This window comes from Harmonia axyridis, chromosome X, assembly GCF_914767665.1.
Source record: "Harmonia axyridis chromosome X, icHarAxyr1.1, whole genome shotgun sequence".
Lineage (NCBI taxonomy): Eukaryota > Metazoa > Arthropoda > Insecta > Coleoptera > Coccinellidae > Harmonia > Harmonia axyridis.
In genome coordinates this window covers 13,764,630-13,783,945 of record NC_059508.1, presented here as the reverse complement: position 1 = coordinate 13,783,945, position 19,316 = coordinate 13,764,630, and the positions used below count along the sequence as shown (strand labels likewise).

The following is a 19,316-nucleotide window of genomic DNA, read 5'->3' as shown; positions in this document are numbered from 1 at the left end:
TATCTTCATCTCTGTTCCTCGCATTGGATATACAATATCAAGACGTATTGTTGCCAATACCGTATACCAACACAGGTAGTTTTATTGAAATTTACAAGTTATTAAAAAATATATGCTGTGTCTTCCTTATTCCTTTCAATATAAAAGATATGATGTAAAATCTACATAGCTCAATTCTAGGATAAGAACCTTTATCGACCAACTTTCAGGAAAATCTGATATAATGATTCTTAGATTTAAAATGAAATTTGAAAAAAGATCTCAAAATCCAGTTTTATCGCAGATCTACACAAAAGATTTTTTCAGATCCAGTTTCGTGTAGAATCCAATTCCAAATGGGAAACATTCTTGATAATAACTGAATCCTTTCAGTGTCACACCTAGAAATGCATAATTTCCAATTAAACTCAATAGTTATCGTTCCGTCCTAGGTGTTGGTATACGACAGCATAGCAGTTATTAGAAGAAAATATGGGCAGAAATAATTTATGATCAATTATGTTATTGAACAAACCACAAATATCTGGCGTGCATAAATAATAGTTTATGAATGATGGTGTTTGTTGACAATAATGTGAAAATAACTGTCGACCATCAAAGATGGTTTTGTCCAGAAAATTTATAACTGCATAGTCCGCTCATAACCTCGAACCTTGTGTATTTTTTTCGAAAAAGACCTTTTCTAACATTCAAACAAGTTTTTTGAAGACAGACACATGATGAAGGACATTATAAGATGATGAAAAGTTTCAGTTCCGTCGAAAATACTCATGATAACATATCAATATAACATTTAACGAAATTTGCCATGAGTTTTTCCAGCGTTATTTCAAAATACAATTACAAACTACAAAGTAACGTGAAATTAAAATTCAGTGATAATTGTAACACAATATCATTTATAATTTTTTCGCAACAATTTTCTTCAGGAAACGAAGTAGGAGATGAGAACCATGATTCAAAAGAAATGTGCCATTATAATCGACACTGGATCATGAAAGAAAAAAAATCAAAATTTGAATTAAATCTAACGAATTTCACTTTTTTTTTTAAATAAATTCTGCCCCTTCTCTTAATAAACTCGATACCCCACGAAAATTCAATCCTTCGCGTATCTTCTTGCTTCTTGGCATATTCTTCATGAAAGTAGAAGAACAGTTAGTTGATCAATAAAAAAAATTCCGCAGTTGTATAGTTTGTTAAGGTCGGTTTTTGAACTGTTGGTACCTACGTGCAAAGTTGATCGTAGCGTATATTTCGAAATTCAACCATCACGTATGCAGAACTACTGATTTCTTGAACCCATAATTACTAAAAATAGAAGATCAAGTTCAAATGAACTCTAACACTCAAAAAAAGCAACAATCCAAAAAACAATAAAAGTTGAATGAGATGAAATGAAAAAAAAATGAGAAGATCATTGATGTAGAGCTTTTGCACTGGTGCAATGCAATAGTGCAAAATTCACAATATAAATAATGAACTAACAATAAGCTCAACCTACCAATCTCTTTCTGTACCAATATACAAATTAAAATTCACCGATACTATCTGTTTTTTTTAAGATATATAATTAACCCGGATATTGGAAAAATTAAACTCCTGAAAGGATTCCCAGATGATTCTTCCTCAGGTAAATACTTCCTGTTCCATGTATAATATACTGGGCATGACTACGCTATTTTCTAACGATTCTTACCTTCAAGCCAATAAATTCACTATAGGAAATTGTTGCTATTATGGAATTTCATGGTCATGTTCAACAGATATTTTTTATTCACTCTCAGAATTAAGAAAAATTTTTCAACTTTTTGGGGGAGTTATTCATTTGATGAAAGCTATCATGGAGCTAAATCACATGGAACCAAGGTCGTAGCTTAGGGAGGAAATTTTTTCAGAAATACTGGATTCTAATTTTCCTCTCAACTTCTCAATTTGAATGGGACATCTTCTATTTTATTGCATATTCAGATGTATTTCTTAATTCACACGTACATTGGTGAACATTTCCTAAGCTATCTTGAGTTATTTGCTATTTCTCGGAAAAAATAAATGACGATAGCCCACAAGAAATTGTGTATTCCTCGAGCGTAATGTTTTAAATCAGATATGTATTATGGATTTTATCATACGAAAGATGGAAGATTTTTTTCGAATTTGGCATTCTACACATTATAAACGAACTCCAAAATGGATTTGATTGTATTGAATGGATCGAATGCATTTCCCCTTCAACTAATCAACTTCGAAACTTTCTAACTCGAAGAGTGTACCTATATATTTCATCTCTTCGTGCTACGTGACCAAAGAAACGCTTGCATTCTCAATAGGCTATTCATCATTTGTCAATATTGATACATATCAAATAATATGTTTAGTAGCTCCTTCATTTTGACTGACGATCCTGTAACAGTTCTTTCTTATGTGGAAAATTGAAATATATGATCGTTATCATCAAAACACAGGGTATTCTGAAAATATTCATACTTCATTCGCTGAATTAAAGATTACTTCTAAGTAATCATTAAGGTACCTAACATAACAAAAACAAGTGTTATAATATCAAGGAAAACTACACTATCAAGGACTTCATAATATATCAATTAAAATCAATTGAAATCATCTCACTGTTCTCATTGGTCCAACATATAACATAATGCAAATTGCTTATTGTTTTGTTTCATCGTTTCTCATTAAATAAACAATCAATGGTATATTTTGGGACTTATAATGGTTATTGAGGGGTTCAAAAATAAATTTCTTCATCTACGCATTATTGCTGAAATTATATAAGAATATGGAATTTTTTAGTCCCTCCTGAAATTATGTTTGTTCAATGGATTATGGAAAAACCTTAAAGATTGTTTTCGTGACGTTTCTTATACTTTGGATCGTATCATTCTAATCCAGGATGATATCATGTTCTGGATTAGAATAGAAGTTATCAATGGATTTATCAACTAGGATTTTCGAGGAAATATATGAATGAAACGAATAAAGTTCAAGATATTCAGGAATTCAATGAATTCGCGAGATCTTACTAACTTTTGAGAATAGGTATGTCTCTGAACTGATAATTGAACAATATCAAAAACAAACGTAGATCTAATCCAATATGACGAGGAATGTATGGAATAGGCTACTAGAAGATTCTAATAGTCTTTATGTTTCGGTAGTATTGAGTTATTTCAGCAGATAATCGGTTTAAATCGGTAGAGAACACATGATCTCTCAGTCCACCAGAAGAAAATTGTAATGATTGAAGTCAATTGATCCAATTTGGAATTTTTGCATCTTCGTAGCGAAAATTGGAATGGCAAATAAGGAATAAAACTGATCCCTACACAATCGAGATCAAATGTGAAGTTTTCCACATAATATTAAATAAACATAATCGGCAATGCGATTTTCTTGAGAGGTTTGAAATTTTCAATCAACGAATAACCAATTCAAAATTGATGAAGTGTGAAAAAAGGTCAAGTCGATGTCATTGTATTCAAATTAAAAACGAAATATAAACAGAAATGACCTCTAATTACATCTGCGTTCTTAAAAAAAGAGCGTTACAAAAAAAGCGCAGTTCATTTTTAAATTTTTTTATAAATAACAATTTTTATTGGAGGTGCTCTACATGTACCTTGTACTTGACACTTGACTATTGAACATATCAGAGGTTGAGAATATCTACAAATCTCTATGATTTCCTCGAATTTAGTAGCAGCTACGATGAATTGTAGATTATGGAGGTGTGTTTGAAAGTGGATTCCTATTCGTTGAATTCAAAAGGTGTGAGAATACACTTTATCGTAACTTATCGCAATATGATGTATTTACCAGGAATTCATCCAAAAAACATTTCGTCATGGTGAGAAATTATATTGCATCATATAATTGCAGTATTGTTATAATGACCCTTGACTTATGTCCCATCCTTCTGATTCTCATCATTTTTAATACACCGTTAAAAAACATATCGTTTCTTTCTAGAAAACGCTAATCACAGTTCCATGTTTAATAGTTAATAAAGTTTGGAATCGTTATTAATTTCTTTTACACATTTTTAAAACACCTGAAAAATGTTTAAGAAATATAAATTAATTTGGAAAATATTTATATAGTTCAAATTTGATTGGATAAACTATTTGAATGTTTATGAAATTCGTGAATGGAATCTAAAAAAACTTTTGGAAAATAATTATGTACTACCATTAGTTCTGGAGTGTGTTTGACGTCAGCAGTTCGATGCATGGATAAAATTCATTTGATTCTTGTCATTCAATAAACCATTAAAAAAAACATGCAGTTTTCAATAAACACTAATCAAAGTTTCATGTTTAGAGTTCTTTCACTCCCTTCACTTTATTAAAAAACCCGAGAAATGTTTAATTACTCAAGCAGAATGAATAGAAAAACTGGAAAATATTTCTTTAGTTTAAATCTTCTTGGATAGAATTTTTTTTTCTCCTGAGGAAATTTGGAAATGGAATAGAAAATTTATAAGAATTATCTACTGTCATCAGTTCAGCAGTGTTTGACGTTAATAATTCGATTCTTGGATGAAAATCCTTGTGATTAACATTATTTACCTAATGACCTATTTAAAATATTCAGTTTCTTTCTAGAAAACACTAGCCGAGGATTCATGCTTAGAGAATCAGTTTTTTTGAAACAATGTTTAAAAAATAAATTATTTCAGGAGAATGGAACGTTGAAATGGAAGAATGCTTCTTTATTATCAGTTTTCTTGGATGGATATCCTTTTTTTTTAGAAAATTGGAAAATGAAATCTGAATACTTAGGTATTGATAAAGATTTGATCAGTTCTTTAGTGTTTGACTTTAGTAGTTCGATGGATGGAAATTTCCATCCATCTTTTCATTATTATCATTCAGGAAATAATTTCGCTTCTGAATTCGTGACTTCCTCATGAATTTGAACCAATTTATTGGTATACTTCAACTTGAACACATACTTCTGTTATAACAGTGACGATACTAAAAATTCTTACAAACAAAATTTTCCATGAATGATCACAAGGAACCAAAACTGTTTGGTATCTTCGATTTATTATAAACATTTTTATCCATATGGACTACATTCTTCTCAATAGTTTTCCATGGAATTTTCCCAAGAAAATTCACACTTATGGAAAAGATTCCACTACCCTCTCAGTAGATATATTTTTCTTTCTGTTTTTTTACTTATTTTTGCTCTGTTTCATATTTTTATAGAACGCACCGATGAAAAAGTCTTTTTCATATTTACTCACTTGTCCATTTCCATGTCATTTTTTTCTCTTGGACAGCCAATCTTCATAGGTAGGCTTTTTGTAATGAGATCAATCTTACATTTATCAATGAATTGTGTTCATGTTTGATCGCAGGCTGAATGGGATGGTATTAAAAATTTGTGAAAATAATTGGAACGAAAAATTACAATAAATTCATAGTGAACTTAAAGGTGAACATCTACACTAAGTTTTGATGAATATCAACTCCTTGGAAAATATTAATATAAATATTAATGAATTGAGAGGAAATTCTGTTATTATACAACAACCACATTCTTTCAACTTTTTACGTTTTGATAAAAACCAATTTTGCAAAATAATGAGATAATATCTCTCACTTCGAATTTTTCCGCTTGGGAGTTAAATTGTTGGTCAAATTTTTGGTCAAATGTCTGTTATATTCAAATATTGAGCCAAAAGTGGACTTAGATAATTAAGTTATAATCCCTAATGAACATTTTGAGGTCAAAATCTGATCTGTCCTTGTGTACATGAACAAAATATCCAATGCACAAAAATAATTTCAATATTATTTTGAAAAACACTATCTTTTTATTTCCAGAGAAACAAAATGAAGAAGAGGTATATTGAAGTGGCTCTTGTGAAGTCTATACGAGTTCTGAGAATCTACCTCAGGTGTGCTTGTATGATGAGCTTTAGCAGGCGCGCGCGCTGTCATATAGATACCTATGTCTATGTAATATATATATACAGTCGAAACTCCGCGAACGTATTACAGTTGATGATTTCGAGAATAAAAGAACTCTTTTATTACAAGATCCGAATCAGAACACCAAATTGAATTTTCTCGTTGAACAATTTTTCGTTCAGGCATACCTTTCATTGCGAAAAACTGTATTTTTTTTTTTTGGATAAAACGCGATTTTGAAAATGTGCGACATACAGGGTGTAGACATGGGGGAGTCCACGTATTATTTACCGAAGGGTGATGACAGGCTCAGGACCCCACAACAAACTTGGATCACCAGGCTACAAATATGGAAAAAATCAAGGGTGAGTTTGAATTGAATCTTTTTAATGAAAATTTTGAACCGTGATGGTATAATTTTGGTTCCTTGCTCTGAATAACTGGAATTAATTGTTTCTTATTAATGTGTGTGTTCAAATCATTAACTTTCTCATTAATTCTAATTTTGAGAAAAATATTTTAGATAATCGTATTGCTAGCGCAACACGCGCCTAGCAAATATAAGTATTGATCTTATGTCATCGGGGTAACTAACCTACACCAACATTGTGAAGATCAGGTCTGTTATATTCGTACATTTTCAAAAAAACTTCTTAGACTAGATTCTGCCATATGGAATGTGTACTCGATTCTAAACGGCAAATTTCTATTACGTATTCTTGAATTCACTGATTAGCAAATAATAGAATAGAATTATCGTAACATTTGTGATTGTCATAGGTATCATACTCATGAATAATTTTTTTTTCATCCTATACAATGCGTTCATCTGAAAACAAAAGAAATACCATCATTTCGGATGTAAGAAGTAATATGAATTATAATATTTCCTTTTCAACGTTTTATTTTAATTGCGAATAAAATTTTCAATTTGAAAAAAATTGCTGAAGAATATTCAAAGGTAGAGGCTTTTGAATGTGAAAAAACGTTATCTAACCAAGGTTTCTTGGGAAACATTTCTGCAATTGCCAATTAATATTATGAAATATAATCGTACCTCGATATGCTATAAGATAAGAATTCTTTTACATCATCGAATTTTTCTTCCAGTATTTAGATCGGAGAAGTCTTCTGATCGAAGAAGTTGACTTATTTTGATTATTAAAATACCCTCGAGGTCTCTATTCCCAATCTAAATATTATGTGGTGTATAATGAGATTGCCACAACCTTGAGCCATTCTTCACTTTTTTCATTTAAAAAAACTAATAAATTCTAGATTTAATTAAGTAAATACACAGGTTTACATCACGCTACCTGACGTTGTGGCATTGAAATTTCGATTGAAAAGAAACCAATCTGCAAAAACGCATAGTTATAGAGTCAAATTGAAAAACAACACTGTAAATAGTAAATCAAACAATTAGTGCGTGAACTTGTTCCGCCAGCAAAGAATCAGGAAATTTCCAAACAACCCAATCTTATAAGAAAAAAAATTGAAGTTCACTTGATCGCTCGGTACTGCTTAACTGATCATACTTACTGACCTCGAAAAAATTAATTCAATTCCTTGCAAAACTTGCTAATAGGTTGCAAGGAGATAGTTAACAGAAGATCAGATTTTTCTCGAATGGATTTCGTCACCTTGAATCCACCAATTTATCCACACATTCGCAGATGATAAAATGATCATTTTCAAGTCGATTTTCTAAACCGAAAATTGAGAAAGATTCGATATGAGATAATACTAAACAAGTAAGAGTGCAATGTCAATGTCAAAGCCAGTTCATGTGCCAAGTGTATTTCCAGAGTCGATTCAGATAAAGATTCAGTTGAATAAGGCATTCAAATGGCAAGGTGCATTCAGTTTTATCTTGAATAGAGCTTCCCATTCGAGTTATCGCTTATTTCGAATGAATGAGGAAAATTGGACTTTAATTGAACCTCTTTCGATTGTTTAATACATTCAGAAAAATCATTAAAACTTGCAGAAATGTACCACTTACCAAATAACCAAAATTTTGGAACTATTCACAAAAACAATGCATGAACTTTCAGAAATTCTGTATCAATCGAACTATTTCGAAAAATTCATCATACCCAAAACCAGGTATATAAAATGTTATACCTGAACATGTTTCCATTTATCGCCTTCAAAATATATGGATGAGATTTGAATATGAAACAACCTCTTGAAGTTTAACAGTTGACATCCTGGGCACAAGTCAGAAAGTGCATCAAAAAATCATCAATACTACCAGAGCTATCTCCTTAAGCTGGTATATACTTTATTGAAGCTCTTATAGCTATTTGGGGGTAGGGAAAGTAATTTTTTGCTTCGATAGGCCGTCGAACCATTCACTTTGGTTGAAATAAACAGTTTGAGGCATAAAAGGGCATAGTAGCAACATTAAACTAAACAAATTAACAATAGATCGCTCAGTGTAATCAAATATTAGGTTTTGATGTTGAAAAAACTCCTTTGTTTGACAGTTTTGATCACTCATTATAACAATGAAAGAAGAAGCAGTCTTAACAAATCAATAAATTGCCTGAAATCACAAGAAACAAAGAAAAAGGTATAAAGTTGAATATTTTGAAAAAAAAGGTAAATACATACTTGGTAATTCTGGGATAGGTGAAAATCACGCAGCATCTTCAATTGAAGCATCATACGAGAACGTGATATACATTTCTCCCAAATAAATATGTGATAATGAATAGAATTTGAACAATTACATCTGGCATTATGTAGGCATTCAAACATAAACTATTTATTCATCAGTTCAGTATTCGTATTATGCAAGTGCCTGTTTGATATTAATTTCCAATGATCTAGGCATCAGTTTTGATCTAGCACTGAGAACTAGGTGATGTTTTTCAAAAACTTTTGGTGAGCATAACGATTATATCTTATCGCTCGAAAATTATCATATTATTCTAATTGGATGAACTCGAAAATGCGAATATTATCCATACCAATTAATGTCTTATTTTCCACAATAATATTGAAGTCAATTTGAAATTATTTTTCAAATTTCACCAATCACCTTAAAGGGACCTCGATGATCAACAAATATAAACACATTCACAAACCGTCGTTTTGTAAATAACAAATGTTAACCTCGTGGGATTTGAAAACACAAAAGGGTACCTATTGTCGAATTTGTTGGTATAAGAATGCACTGCACTGACTGATAACCGCAGCAATTTACGAAAATCAACTATAGCATCTTCCAACCTCATGATATCTTTGTCCAATAAGACGTAAACAATGAGTACAATCACAAAATATCGATCAACGGTCATAAATGAGGTCACAATAAGAGGTTATCAGAGGGTTATTCGGTCTCATGTATGATTTTAACATTTCAGAACGACAGGCATCAACTTCTCACAAAATCTACACAACCAACCATATCAGCATCCACAACAGCAACAAATCTCTCAGATTATCAGTCCAGCACCACCTTATTCAGAAGCAAAATGGCAACTTTACAAGAAAATTTAAGAGTGTCACAGCCAGAGATTGAACCCTTGAACACCAAAGAAAAAGACCCAGAAGTAGCCTCAACATATCCTCAGCAATCTTCATGGGAAAGTTTCAGCACCATCCAAAAGATCAAAGCTACACGCAAACAGGTAAATTCATCAACTTGTCTTTTGATCTTTGAATCCGAAGTGTATGAGGCAATTTGAAAAAATCTAGATCATAGCCATCAATAAGAAGTCAAACCTCGCACTTTAAGAAAATATCAGTTCTCTGCATTATCGTAAGAAGTTTATCTTGATCCTTACCTTACATCTGTTTTTCGCTCTACATTGTTTCTCCTCATCATACATTCATTTTGTTCAGGAATAACTGTAACTTTTTCCTCAAAACCTTTTACAAAAATATTTTTCTTTCGTTTTCTTATGCCTTTTCAATTATTTTTACTTATGATTATCTGTCGTTCATTTAGTCTTTTCTCTTATTTCTGTATATTTTATAAAAATTCACAATGATAAACTTCTCAGAGATAAATGAAATAGCCTCTGGAATACATATTTTAACAATTTTCTATAGATCTTTTGCACTGATATTGATAAGATTATACGACTTTAGATACATTTTTTTTTCTATAAATCCTATAGTACCAAGTCGAAAAAATAGTAAATGAGTAAACACCTCATTTTATTTTCCTTGTTCATCCATACTCATTTGAATTTTTATCTTTTCAAATTTTTTACTATCAGAGTATTGCAGCGTTCTCATTTCATTCATTTGAATGCCCTATAAAAAATGTAATGGTTCCTGAAATAATGTACCTACAAGTTCAGTTTCCCATTATTATTTTTATATGAATTGATTTAGAATTTTCAGATAAGAAATTGAAGTGCGAATATTGAACGTAGAGCATCAATTTAAATATTGCTTTTTATAAATCTGCGGAGATTTAATACCTTTGTTATGCAGTTTCGTAGTGTTTTTGTTACAAATAAAATGAAGACATTTCTACGGGGATTGTTAGATGCTCTTCAGAATTGTCGATGCATAAAAGGACAGGTGAATAAGTTCTTCCAATAATACTCCTTCTCAAATTTATATATTTCACATTGTTGCCAACACATTTCGATTCACCACACGAGAGAAAATTATTTTGTTCCAAAAATTATAGTCAAGACATTTGAACGCATTTTTGAATCAACGCTTTATTGAAAAAAAATATTCGAGAAAATGATCAATAACGAATGTATTTGGTGGATGCGCATTCTAAGAGCTTCAATAGGAAGCTGTTCTTATTTTCAACTACATATGAAAATGCGAGATGAGATGAGACATATAAGGAATATGTATTTATGGAAGGAAAACATTCTGGATCCGAATTGGTCTACTTTGGATGAATTCGATCTTGATATTTACAAAATTTTCAAATTAGAAAGCCTCTCCACAAAAATTCTGTATCTTGACATTTCTTCGGACCTCCCTGTAAATAAAAGAGAAAATTCGAAACTAACCAATACGTTCTCCAAATACATATTGTGTATTTTTTTCAATTATTGAGAAAAGAAATTCCCTAGCACATTCGGTTTGAGAGTTATCGTGTACAGAGAAGACGGACGAACAGAATTGATTTTGACCTCGAATTATTAATATTCAGCAGAAACATTACTGTCATCTGGCTAATAGAGGTTCATTTTGTAGGTAATTAATTAATTTTTTTGTCAATTCTGTTGCCTATCAGTTAAACCAATTCTAGGCAATATATGACCGAAAGATATAATCTTTTCGATTTATTATTCAGGAATAATCATGTAAAACAATGACAGCAAAATCGAAACGCAAGTATAATTACAACATTAAAATATATGAACATTTTTAATTAGGATTTATGGTTGAGAATAGACGTAGTAACAATTATAGATTCATTGCTAATAATTCAGCGACAATACAATAGTGAAAGGATTTAATTCTTCTAACATGCAGAATAATAAATAGAAAAAAAGCATTCTCATATGTGAAAAAAAGTCCTCATAATGCCATGCAAAATACTTGATAATATTGCGATACTTTTATTGTGTTTAATAGTATCGCTACTCTTATGATAAAACATGAACAATTGTACAGAATACAAGGGATAAGATAGACTAAAGCGTATTGATATTTGGAATTAACATTTAAAAGGAAAAAACTCCAGTGGTTCCATTAGTTGTCGAATTTTTTTTTCACCATGATGACATTCGAAATTTTTGCTCTGAGATATGTGGAGCTTATGTGTGAAATCAAGTTTTACATTGTTTGCGTTACTCGTACTGTATCCCAGGTTGGTTTTTCTATCAAACCGATTCGTAATCAAAAAATTAAGTTCAGAATTCTCCTAACCTCGTTTGATGCATATTTTCTTCATGAAATGGCTATTTGAACAGACTCGTTTTCCATATAAAAAAACAATAATTGCACCTGAGATTTTTAAAGAAATCAGTGTATTAGAGAGAAAAGTTGAGTCAACAGTATGTGCATTTTTTTTTGCAAAATCTGTCAAATGGTCTATTGAAATTTTCGTAGGAATTAATTAAATTCAGATAACTTTTTGCTTTTTTGCAGAGTCGCGGAAATAATGACCACCAGTATTGTTTGAAAATGAAATCATTTACGTTGATTGATGCAATAGCTGCTTAGATTTGTCGATTTTCAAATAACAATTAAATATATCGAGATAACATTATTTCATTTAAACTTTACACCTATCAGTGCATTAGATGGTTCAATAACAAATATTCACGAACAAAATTATTCATATCGGCGAATAAATTTGATTGAAAGTTCGGTATATCAATTATAATAGATAAACCACACGTCGATACTTGTCGTACGGTAAGACTGGCACACGTTGACGAAGTAAATTGGAAACAAATTGATCAGTGTAGCAATGGTGGTTTAAGCGTAAAAATATCAGTTAAGGCCGTGTTAACCTTCTATCCGGAGGGGGGTGATTATAAATGAAAATCTGAAGTCGGATTTTAATAGATACACAACGATTGATTTTAATGGTTGCCAATTTAGGATTCGTATCGTTGACGTTATTGATATATTCGTAATGAAGGTTTTGAATCGAGCTGATACACATATTAGTATAATAATACCGGAAACTGAACCTAAAGCCATATGCACGGTATCTCAGGTTCGAATAAGTTGAGTGGAAAAGTTTTTCAGAGGTTTTGATTTTGTTTGTTTTTTTTTCAGCTTGTTACTGCACTTATTGTGTCGTGGGTGTCTATGTTGGTTGGATATACATCAGGATATACATCACCTGCTGATAAATCACTAAGAAGCCACTTTGGAATTGGGGACAATGAGGTGAGCATTTCTCGTAAGCAACAATTACAATTTTCAATTCATCACATTTCGAAAATTTCACTGAACAGTTGTCGCACTTATCAGATATCTGGCTCCATACCATCTTCATACTAACGTCATCAGTATAACGCAAGAGACGTTCTACGGTATAATCATCGACAAATCGATTTAGTTTTTCAATCTGATACAAAATAATTATCTTCGAGACATCGAACTATCAGTGTTGTCTTCGAGCATCACGATGAATTGTAACAACATCGTGTTCTTTCATTTCTTGGGATAAAACTGTTTTGCATTGAAAGTTCTGCAAATTTCACAATGTACAAAACACTGCAGCTCATATGGATACATTGAATGAAAAGTGAAGCTTTTGCGCGATAGATATTTCGAGATTCAGCAGGTTTTCAGTTCAGAAAAACTTGATTATTTTTCCCATGTGAAAGCTACATAGTTCAATTATTGTATACATTCATATTCACACAAAATTTCCCTGAGATTCTGAGATATCAAAATTTTCCATCTATATACGATCTTCACAAAATGTCACATGAACATGTTTTCACAATTTTGAGTCTAGTTTCTAAATTTCAATTCGATCGATTGGATGTTTTTTGGACTATTGAGATAACAAAATTTCATATGTGTAACTATAACTTCGGAACCATTGAACATATTTTTTACATCAACAAATTCAAGCAAGATATCCTGGCCCTGAATCTATCCGGAAAATTTCAACTGTGTAAGAAATTCCGTTCGATAGATATCGGTTACACAGCGGCCGAACAGAATTGCTGTTGACTTCAGATTCTTTGTAGTAAGTTAAAAATTTCGTCTGACCACCAACCAAAGCTTTTTTTCGGAAAAAAATCAAATTTATTTGCATTTTCATTGAATTTTGGTCCAAATTTCATTTGCTATCAATCCTCCCAATATTTTTTACACAATTGAGGTAATCTTAGTGCAAAATTCTTGTTTTAATACCTATAGCCAGTTATCTGACCTCGACTACCTCAGAGGTTTCTTTCAGAATTTATATAAATGAGTTATTCCTTCGTTTCAGATGTCCTGGATTGGAGGGCTCATGCCACTTGGAGCCGTGGTAGGAGGATTGTTAGGTGGTCCTTCAATAGATTTCTTCGGAAGAAAATGGACACTCCTGATGACTGATGCGTTCCTGATGCTAGCTTGGACGATGAACTACTTCGCACAAGACTACTACTACCTCTATGTCAGCCGTTCTCTTGTTGGTGTAGGAGTGGGTTTTGCCTCCCTCACTTTCCCTGTATATTTGGGAGAAACAATCCAACCTGAGGTCAGAGGTACCCTTGGTCTTCTACCCACAACCCTAGGTAACATCGGCATTCTGGTGTGTTTCACAGTAGGGATGCTCATAGATTGGAAAGACTTAGCAGGAATAGCAGTACTGATGACCCTGCCATTCCTGCTGATCTTCATATGGATCATCCCAGAAACACCTAGGTGGTACGTGTCCAAAGACAAACTTGAAGACTGCAAGAAGAGTTTGGAATGGTTGAGGGGGAGTAAACAAGACATAACCAAAGAATTCGATGAACTGGTGCGAAACCAGAAGGAGCAAGTACTGAAAAACGAAACTATAAGCGACGTTTTCACCAGATCGAATCTCAAACCTCTCACCATCTGTCTCACTCTGATGATCTTCCAACAGTTCAGCGGTATCAATGCAGTGATATTCTACACAACATCTATCTTCAGTGACTCGAAATCTACTTTAGCCCCTGAGATATGCACGATTATAGTTGGGGCAGTGAATGTGTTTTCAGTTTTCATAGCAAACGCTTTGATCGACAGACTTGGTAGAAAAATTTTGCTCTATATTTCGAGTGTTTCCATGGCTGTATGTTTAGGAACACTAGGTTCCTACTACTATTCCAAAGATGTTATCAAAATGGATGTTTCGGAATATGGGTTCGTTCCTTTGGTCTGCTTGCTCGTCTTTGCTCTTGGATTCTCACTTGGTTTTGGACCAATTCCTTGGCTAATGATGGGCGAAATACTACCAGCCAAGATCAGAGGACCAGCTGCTTCAGTTGTCACTGCGTTCAACTGGGCTTCCACATTTGTAGTAACCAAAACATTCCCAATAATGAACAAAAGTTTAGGATCATGCTACACATTTTGGTTTTATGGAGTAATGGTTGTTTTGGGACTTATTTTCACTGTGATATGTGTACCGGAAACGAGAGGGAAGAGTCTTGAGGACATTGAAAGACTGATGTCAGATCAGAAAGTAAGAAAAATGGGCTCAGCAGCCAACATGAAACCTCTTCCTTCGACTTTCTGATTATTTGTTAAGTTTTATCTGTGAATATATCTATTTTATAAACAAATAGTGGAATTAGATAGTTATAACATTTTTATATATAAAACTCGAATGATGCTTCGTTGAGCATGGATATTCGTTTACTCCTTTATATATTTAGATAAATAATTTATTAAGACGTAGAACGTTTATTTTTATAAAATAAATTATTTCAATACATAACCGATTATTTATTCCCTGATTATGAAAAATATATTCTTATTTATTGACATCCTCGAAGATGAGACTTTTGAGAACAATATACATACATTAATTTGAATATGTTACTGAAAATGGTCTTGAAAATTGAAGAGTTCATTCCTATTGATTATTTATTACTTGACAGACGATGACGTCGATTTTAAGTAAACAAGCGTGTCATATGCATAATCTCCAAAGCAATATGCTTGTTATTCTGAATATGAACAGATTTATTTCACTCATGAAAACGTAATTGAAAAAGGGCAGTTAAAACAACATTAAAGTTTAATCTCGAGGATTGCTAGGATGGGAATGTAAAGAGATAAAATATTGTTTACAAATGAATTAATATTCAAAAATAAGGGTGTAATAAATGAACACAAACGCCCTCGTTTATGGCACCTGATTTATTCTTCCAAGTGACGCACACATTTTCTAAAATAGCCTTTTGACGTGTTCTGAATTTACAATTTTATTGCTTTTCTTTAGAGAATAGCTATGCAAAAATATTAGTGAATAATTCGAGAGGGGTTTGGGAAATATGTTAGATAGCATACTCCTGGGTCATACCATCCAAAAAACAAAAGATAACATAGTTGAAGCAAACAAACAATTTTACTGGAATCAAATTAAATAAGATAATTTTGAATATACATTATGTATAATAATCACAATATGAAATAACATTTTCCTCGTAATAGATCTGCCTATCGAATCTAGGAGAAAGAGGTAATAACAAATAATACTAAATATTTATTGGTATATAATTTTAAAAAATTTATTGAATAAATTATAAGTAATCATTAAACACTATCATATAGTGATAGTATATGACACTGTGATGTTAGGTACAGGCTTCCAGTTAACTATTGGTTTCCAATCCATTTTGAGTACATTCCATAGATCGGTAAGTTCTCTGTTGATGTAAATTCAAAGGAAATTCGATTCCATTGCCCAAACTAGAACACACATTGAAAATTTCAAATGAAAATTACATAAATGAAATAATCACCTCGATTTTATTGGAAGGAACCATTTCTTTGCATCATCACCAAACACTTCGCAAAAATTATTGAATCTGCTCAAACTGAAACCATGCTTATCTTCTCCAGTACGAAATATGGGAGCTCTAAATGCCTCTGTAAATAATTCAATAATGAAAACTGATATGCAGTAGACATGGCTTATTTGAAGAAAATAGAAACTGTTTCTAATAATGAAAATATTATGATGATAATCAACAACATCAAATGAATAAACTTTACAGTTCAATTGCTACTAAACAAACCAGAAATTCATTGACAACATCTGTTGCATTTACAATGATTTCATTCAAAGAGAAACATTACCAAATATTTCTAAAATAAAGCATGCATTGAGAAACTTCCAATGATAGCAGAAATATGTCTCGAGAAACTTACCCAGTGTGGTTCTGTTTTCACTAACCAAATAACAGTGATAAAAAAATAATGATATTAAACTTATCGCAAACATAACAGCAACAAAAAAGAGAAAGAGTATATGAAATCTCCCTACTCCATAAAGTTTTCCCTAAAATAAAAGGCTATTTTTAATATGGAAAACCAATTATTCAAGAAAAGTGAGTGTGTTTTGAGAATTGAATTGGAACAATGAAATAATAGACTTGTTCCAGAGTGCCAAGCAATTTGTGGTTTTCCTTATCGAGGAGAAATTTTAAATAACCTCCACACAAAATATTCCTCTAATGGAAACAATAAATTATAACCAAGATTAGTTTAAGATACCAAGATCAAAAAAGTTTGTTATTACAACAAAAGAAGCTTGTTATGGATCTGTCGATTCATATAAAAATTAAATTTCACAATTGCAGGAAGAACCAGAGTATTTAAGAAAGACCCAGATGTTCATCAAAACAAACTCACTTGAAGTTGAATTTAAGCACTGCTACACTTACATTCCAAAATGCAATGAAATAAGGTAGTGCTGTAAGAGCCGCGTATAAACAGTACAATAAGGCATAGCCTAAAAATAAGACAAAAAATTTATAGTTGGTGAATGACACGCAATTGTTGACCCACGGGCAATGATGATCCATCTTCAGAACGCATTCCCCACATACTGAGCAATGATGAGCTCTATCGGGTTTGATGCATCTACATTTATCACAATATCTTACAGCTCCATTTATATTCACGTTGACATTTGGTAAATTCTTTGAATATTCCTCCAGAATGTTCTGTTGTTCCTCTGCTGATTCTGCTCTAAGCAGCTGCTCATGACATGAATCTGGTATTCTATACTAGAAATAAAGTTCAGCCCTTACTAAAATGATAAAATTCATCCGAATATATGCTCCAGGTTTGACAATTAAGTTTTTAAACTTTCGATTGAATGCAGTCTCCTTGTCATAGGTTGTTATTCTGTTACTTAATAGCATTCAATTTTATAATTGCCAACTTGATGAAATCAGAATCCATCGATTAAATATGTTTTTAAGAATTTGAGTCCAAGTAGAAGCTCGTTAGTTAGGTAGGGGGCATTGCTATAAGATAATAAGTATATAAATAATTTCCCTCTACAATACTGCCATTTATGTGAGATACTAAGAATGACAAGTGATGCCAAATTGAGTTAATAAAATTATGACATTAATTAAGTTGACATGTAAATTACACCAATGATATAATCAAAGAATAGAAAGAAAGAAGATATAGTTTCCACAAAAATAGACATTTATGAATAGATAAAATTACAAAATACTTGTTATATAACCCTTGTTTCTTAGCAAGCAGAGAAATTCAGATCAGAAGTCACTACATCAATACTTTTCTTAAAACAGAGATATTATATCGACTAATAACATAACTTATTACCCTCAAATATTGCTCACCTGCCATATCTGATGTAATGTTTCGATCATCTGAAGATAAGGGAAATTTACAAGACATTGTAATGATGAATATTTTGTAGAACTGTCTCTATGTAGGAATCAGTGTCCTATTACATTGTATACTTCTTAGGATGCTTCAGACGTATGGTAATGATGATGGTAGTAACATGAACTTTGTAACCTCTTTTTGGTTGATTTAAGTAACTTAATTGTCAGACCTCGAATAGCACTGAATGGAATACTAACTTTTTGAGGCACCCGTCCTATTTCTGTAAATACAGTTTGCCAATAGGCCCATAAAAACATTGCTAAACTTAAATGGTAGAATATTAAGTATAAAATTTTAACCATAAGTGAATCCACAGTCACTGAAATCAAAATAATTAGCATTCATGAAAAAATTGTAATATTTATAATACTTACGAAAACATAATTGAATCACATAGGCATAATAAGACCATGCTACAATTGTCATAATAAACAGTACGGGGACCCATTTCATTACCTTTATACACCAAAAACATGGTCCTTTAGTATTTTGAGAGGCTAGTGGCATTTTGGTTATCGTTTCATTCCATTTTATATCCAAAGTTACAAGCTTCACCTGCGCTCAGGCGAAAATTTGAGGAAATTTTGGTATAACAGGAAAAATTGAGAAATTACCCTGTAAGAAACTTACAGTGCAATCCTCTACGAATCCGAAATTTTGACACCTAACCAAATCTATTGTCAGTTTTGTTCATAGAACATAAACAAAATTAAATTATCCGGATCACATGAAAGGGAACACCCACTAAAATGCGTTCCATTTTGTCAAATAAAAAAATATTAGTTATATTGCATTTCAATTTTCGGTAATAACTATCATCAATTTCACAAAACTGTTTTTAAATCCTAGAAAAAAAATTAAAGCTGCATTTGTGAAATTGTTCATGTTGTTTCTTTTCATTCCTTCAAAGTAATTATTTTGAGGTATAAAGTTGTGTATTCTCAAAACATAAGCTCTTTTTATTAATTTGAGAACGTTTGAGTATCTTCCAGAAGAATTTCCAGTAATCATCTAATGGAAATGAAGAGTTTTCTTTTGAAACATTTCAAATGAGTTATCTTTTTCACCTTTTATTTT

General features: G+C 31.8%; 2 protein-coding genes and 1 long non-coding RNA gene across 4 annotated transcripts; 1 reads left to right on the top strand and 2 right to left on the bottom strand.

The window, feature by feature from the left end:
- Positions 1-5,219: 5,219 nt before the first annotated feature.
- Positions 5,220-15,300, top strand: LOC123686393 (facilitated trehalose transporter Tret1-2 homolog). 2 transcript variants are annotated; one of them, XM_045626479.1, is made up of 4 exons: positions 5,220-6,304; positions 9,314-9,580; positions 12,663-12,776; positions 13,837-15,300. In XM_045626479.1, exons 1-4 carry the CDS (start codon positions 6,182-6,184, stop codon positions 15,097-15,099), a joined length of 1,767 nt encoding a protein of 588 aa, XP_045482435.1. In that variant the 5' UTR covers positions 5,220-6,181; the 3' UTR covers positions 15,100-15,300. The 2 variants fall into 2 exon arrangements, with proteins under 2 accessions (XP_045482435.1, XP_045482437.1); XM_045626481.1 differs by lacking the exon at positions 5,220-6,304 and adding an exon at positions 9,198-9,254.
- Positions 6,171-8,826, bottom strand: LOC123686395. The gene is made up of 3 exons (XR_006748463.1): positions 8,559-8,826; positions 8,067-8,490; positions 6,171-6,768 (listed from the first exon to the last, which is right to left on the bottom strand). It is a non-coding gene; the product is annotated as an uncharacterized LOC123686395 (long non-coding RNA).
- Positions 15,301-16,070: 770 nt separating the features above from the next.
- Positions 16,071-18,925, bottom strand: LOC123686394 (palmitoyltransferase ZDHHC2). The gene is made up of 6 exons (XM_045626482.1): positions 18,614-18,925; positions 18,437-18,558; positions 17,255-17,599; positions 16,740-16,869; positions 16,331-16,457; positions 16,071-16,277 (listed from the first exon to the last, which is right to left on the bottom strand). Exons 1-6 carry the CDS (start codon positions 18,744-18,746, stop codon positions 16,181-16,183), a joined length of 954 nt encoding a protein of 317 aa, XP_045482438.1. The 5' UTR covers positions 18,747-18,925; the 3' UTR covers positions 16,071-16,180.
- Between the last annotated feature and the right edge of the window lie 391 nt (positions 18,926-19,316).

Excerpts from the sequence above, each read along its gene's own strand:
- LOC123686393 (XM_045626479.1), top strand. The coding sequence starts at position 6,182 with ATGTGCGACATACAGGGTGTAGACATGGGGGAGTCCACGTATTATTTA. Across the intron at positions 9,581-12,662 it reads TCAAAGCTACACGCAAACAG|CTTGTTACTGCACTTATTGT; the intron begins GTAAATTCATCA and ends TTTTTTTTTCAG. Across the intron at positions 12,777-13,836 it reads TTGGAATTGGGGACAATGAG|ATGTCCTGGATTGGAGGGCT; the intron begins GTGAGCATTTCT and ends CCTTCGTTTCAG.
- LOC123686394 (XM_045626482.1), bottom strand. The coding sequence starts at position 18,746 with ATGCCACTAGCCTCTCAAAATACTAAAGGACCATGTTTTTGGTGTATA. Across the intron at positions 18,559-18,613 it reads TGTGATTCAATTATGTTTTC|TGACTGTGGATTCACTTATG; the intron begins GTAAGTATTATA and ends TTTTGATTTCAG. Across the intron at positions 17,600-18,436 it reads TAGGACGGGTGCCTCAAAAA|TATAGAATACCAGATTCATG; the intron begins GTTAGTATTCCA and ends CTTTATTTCTAG.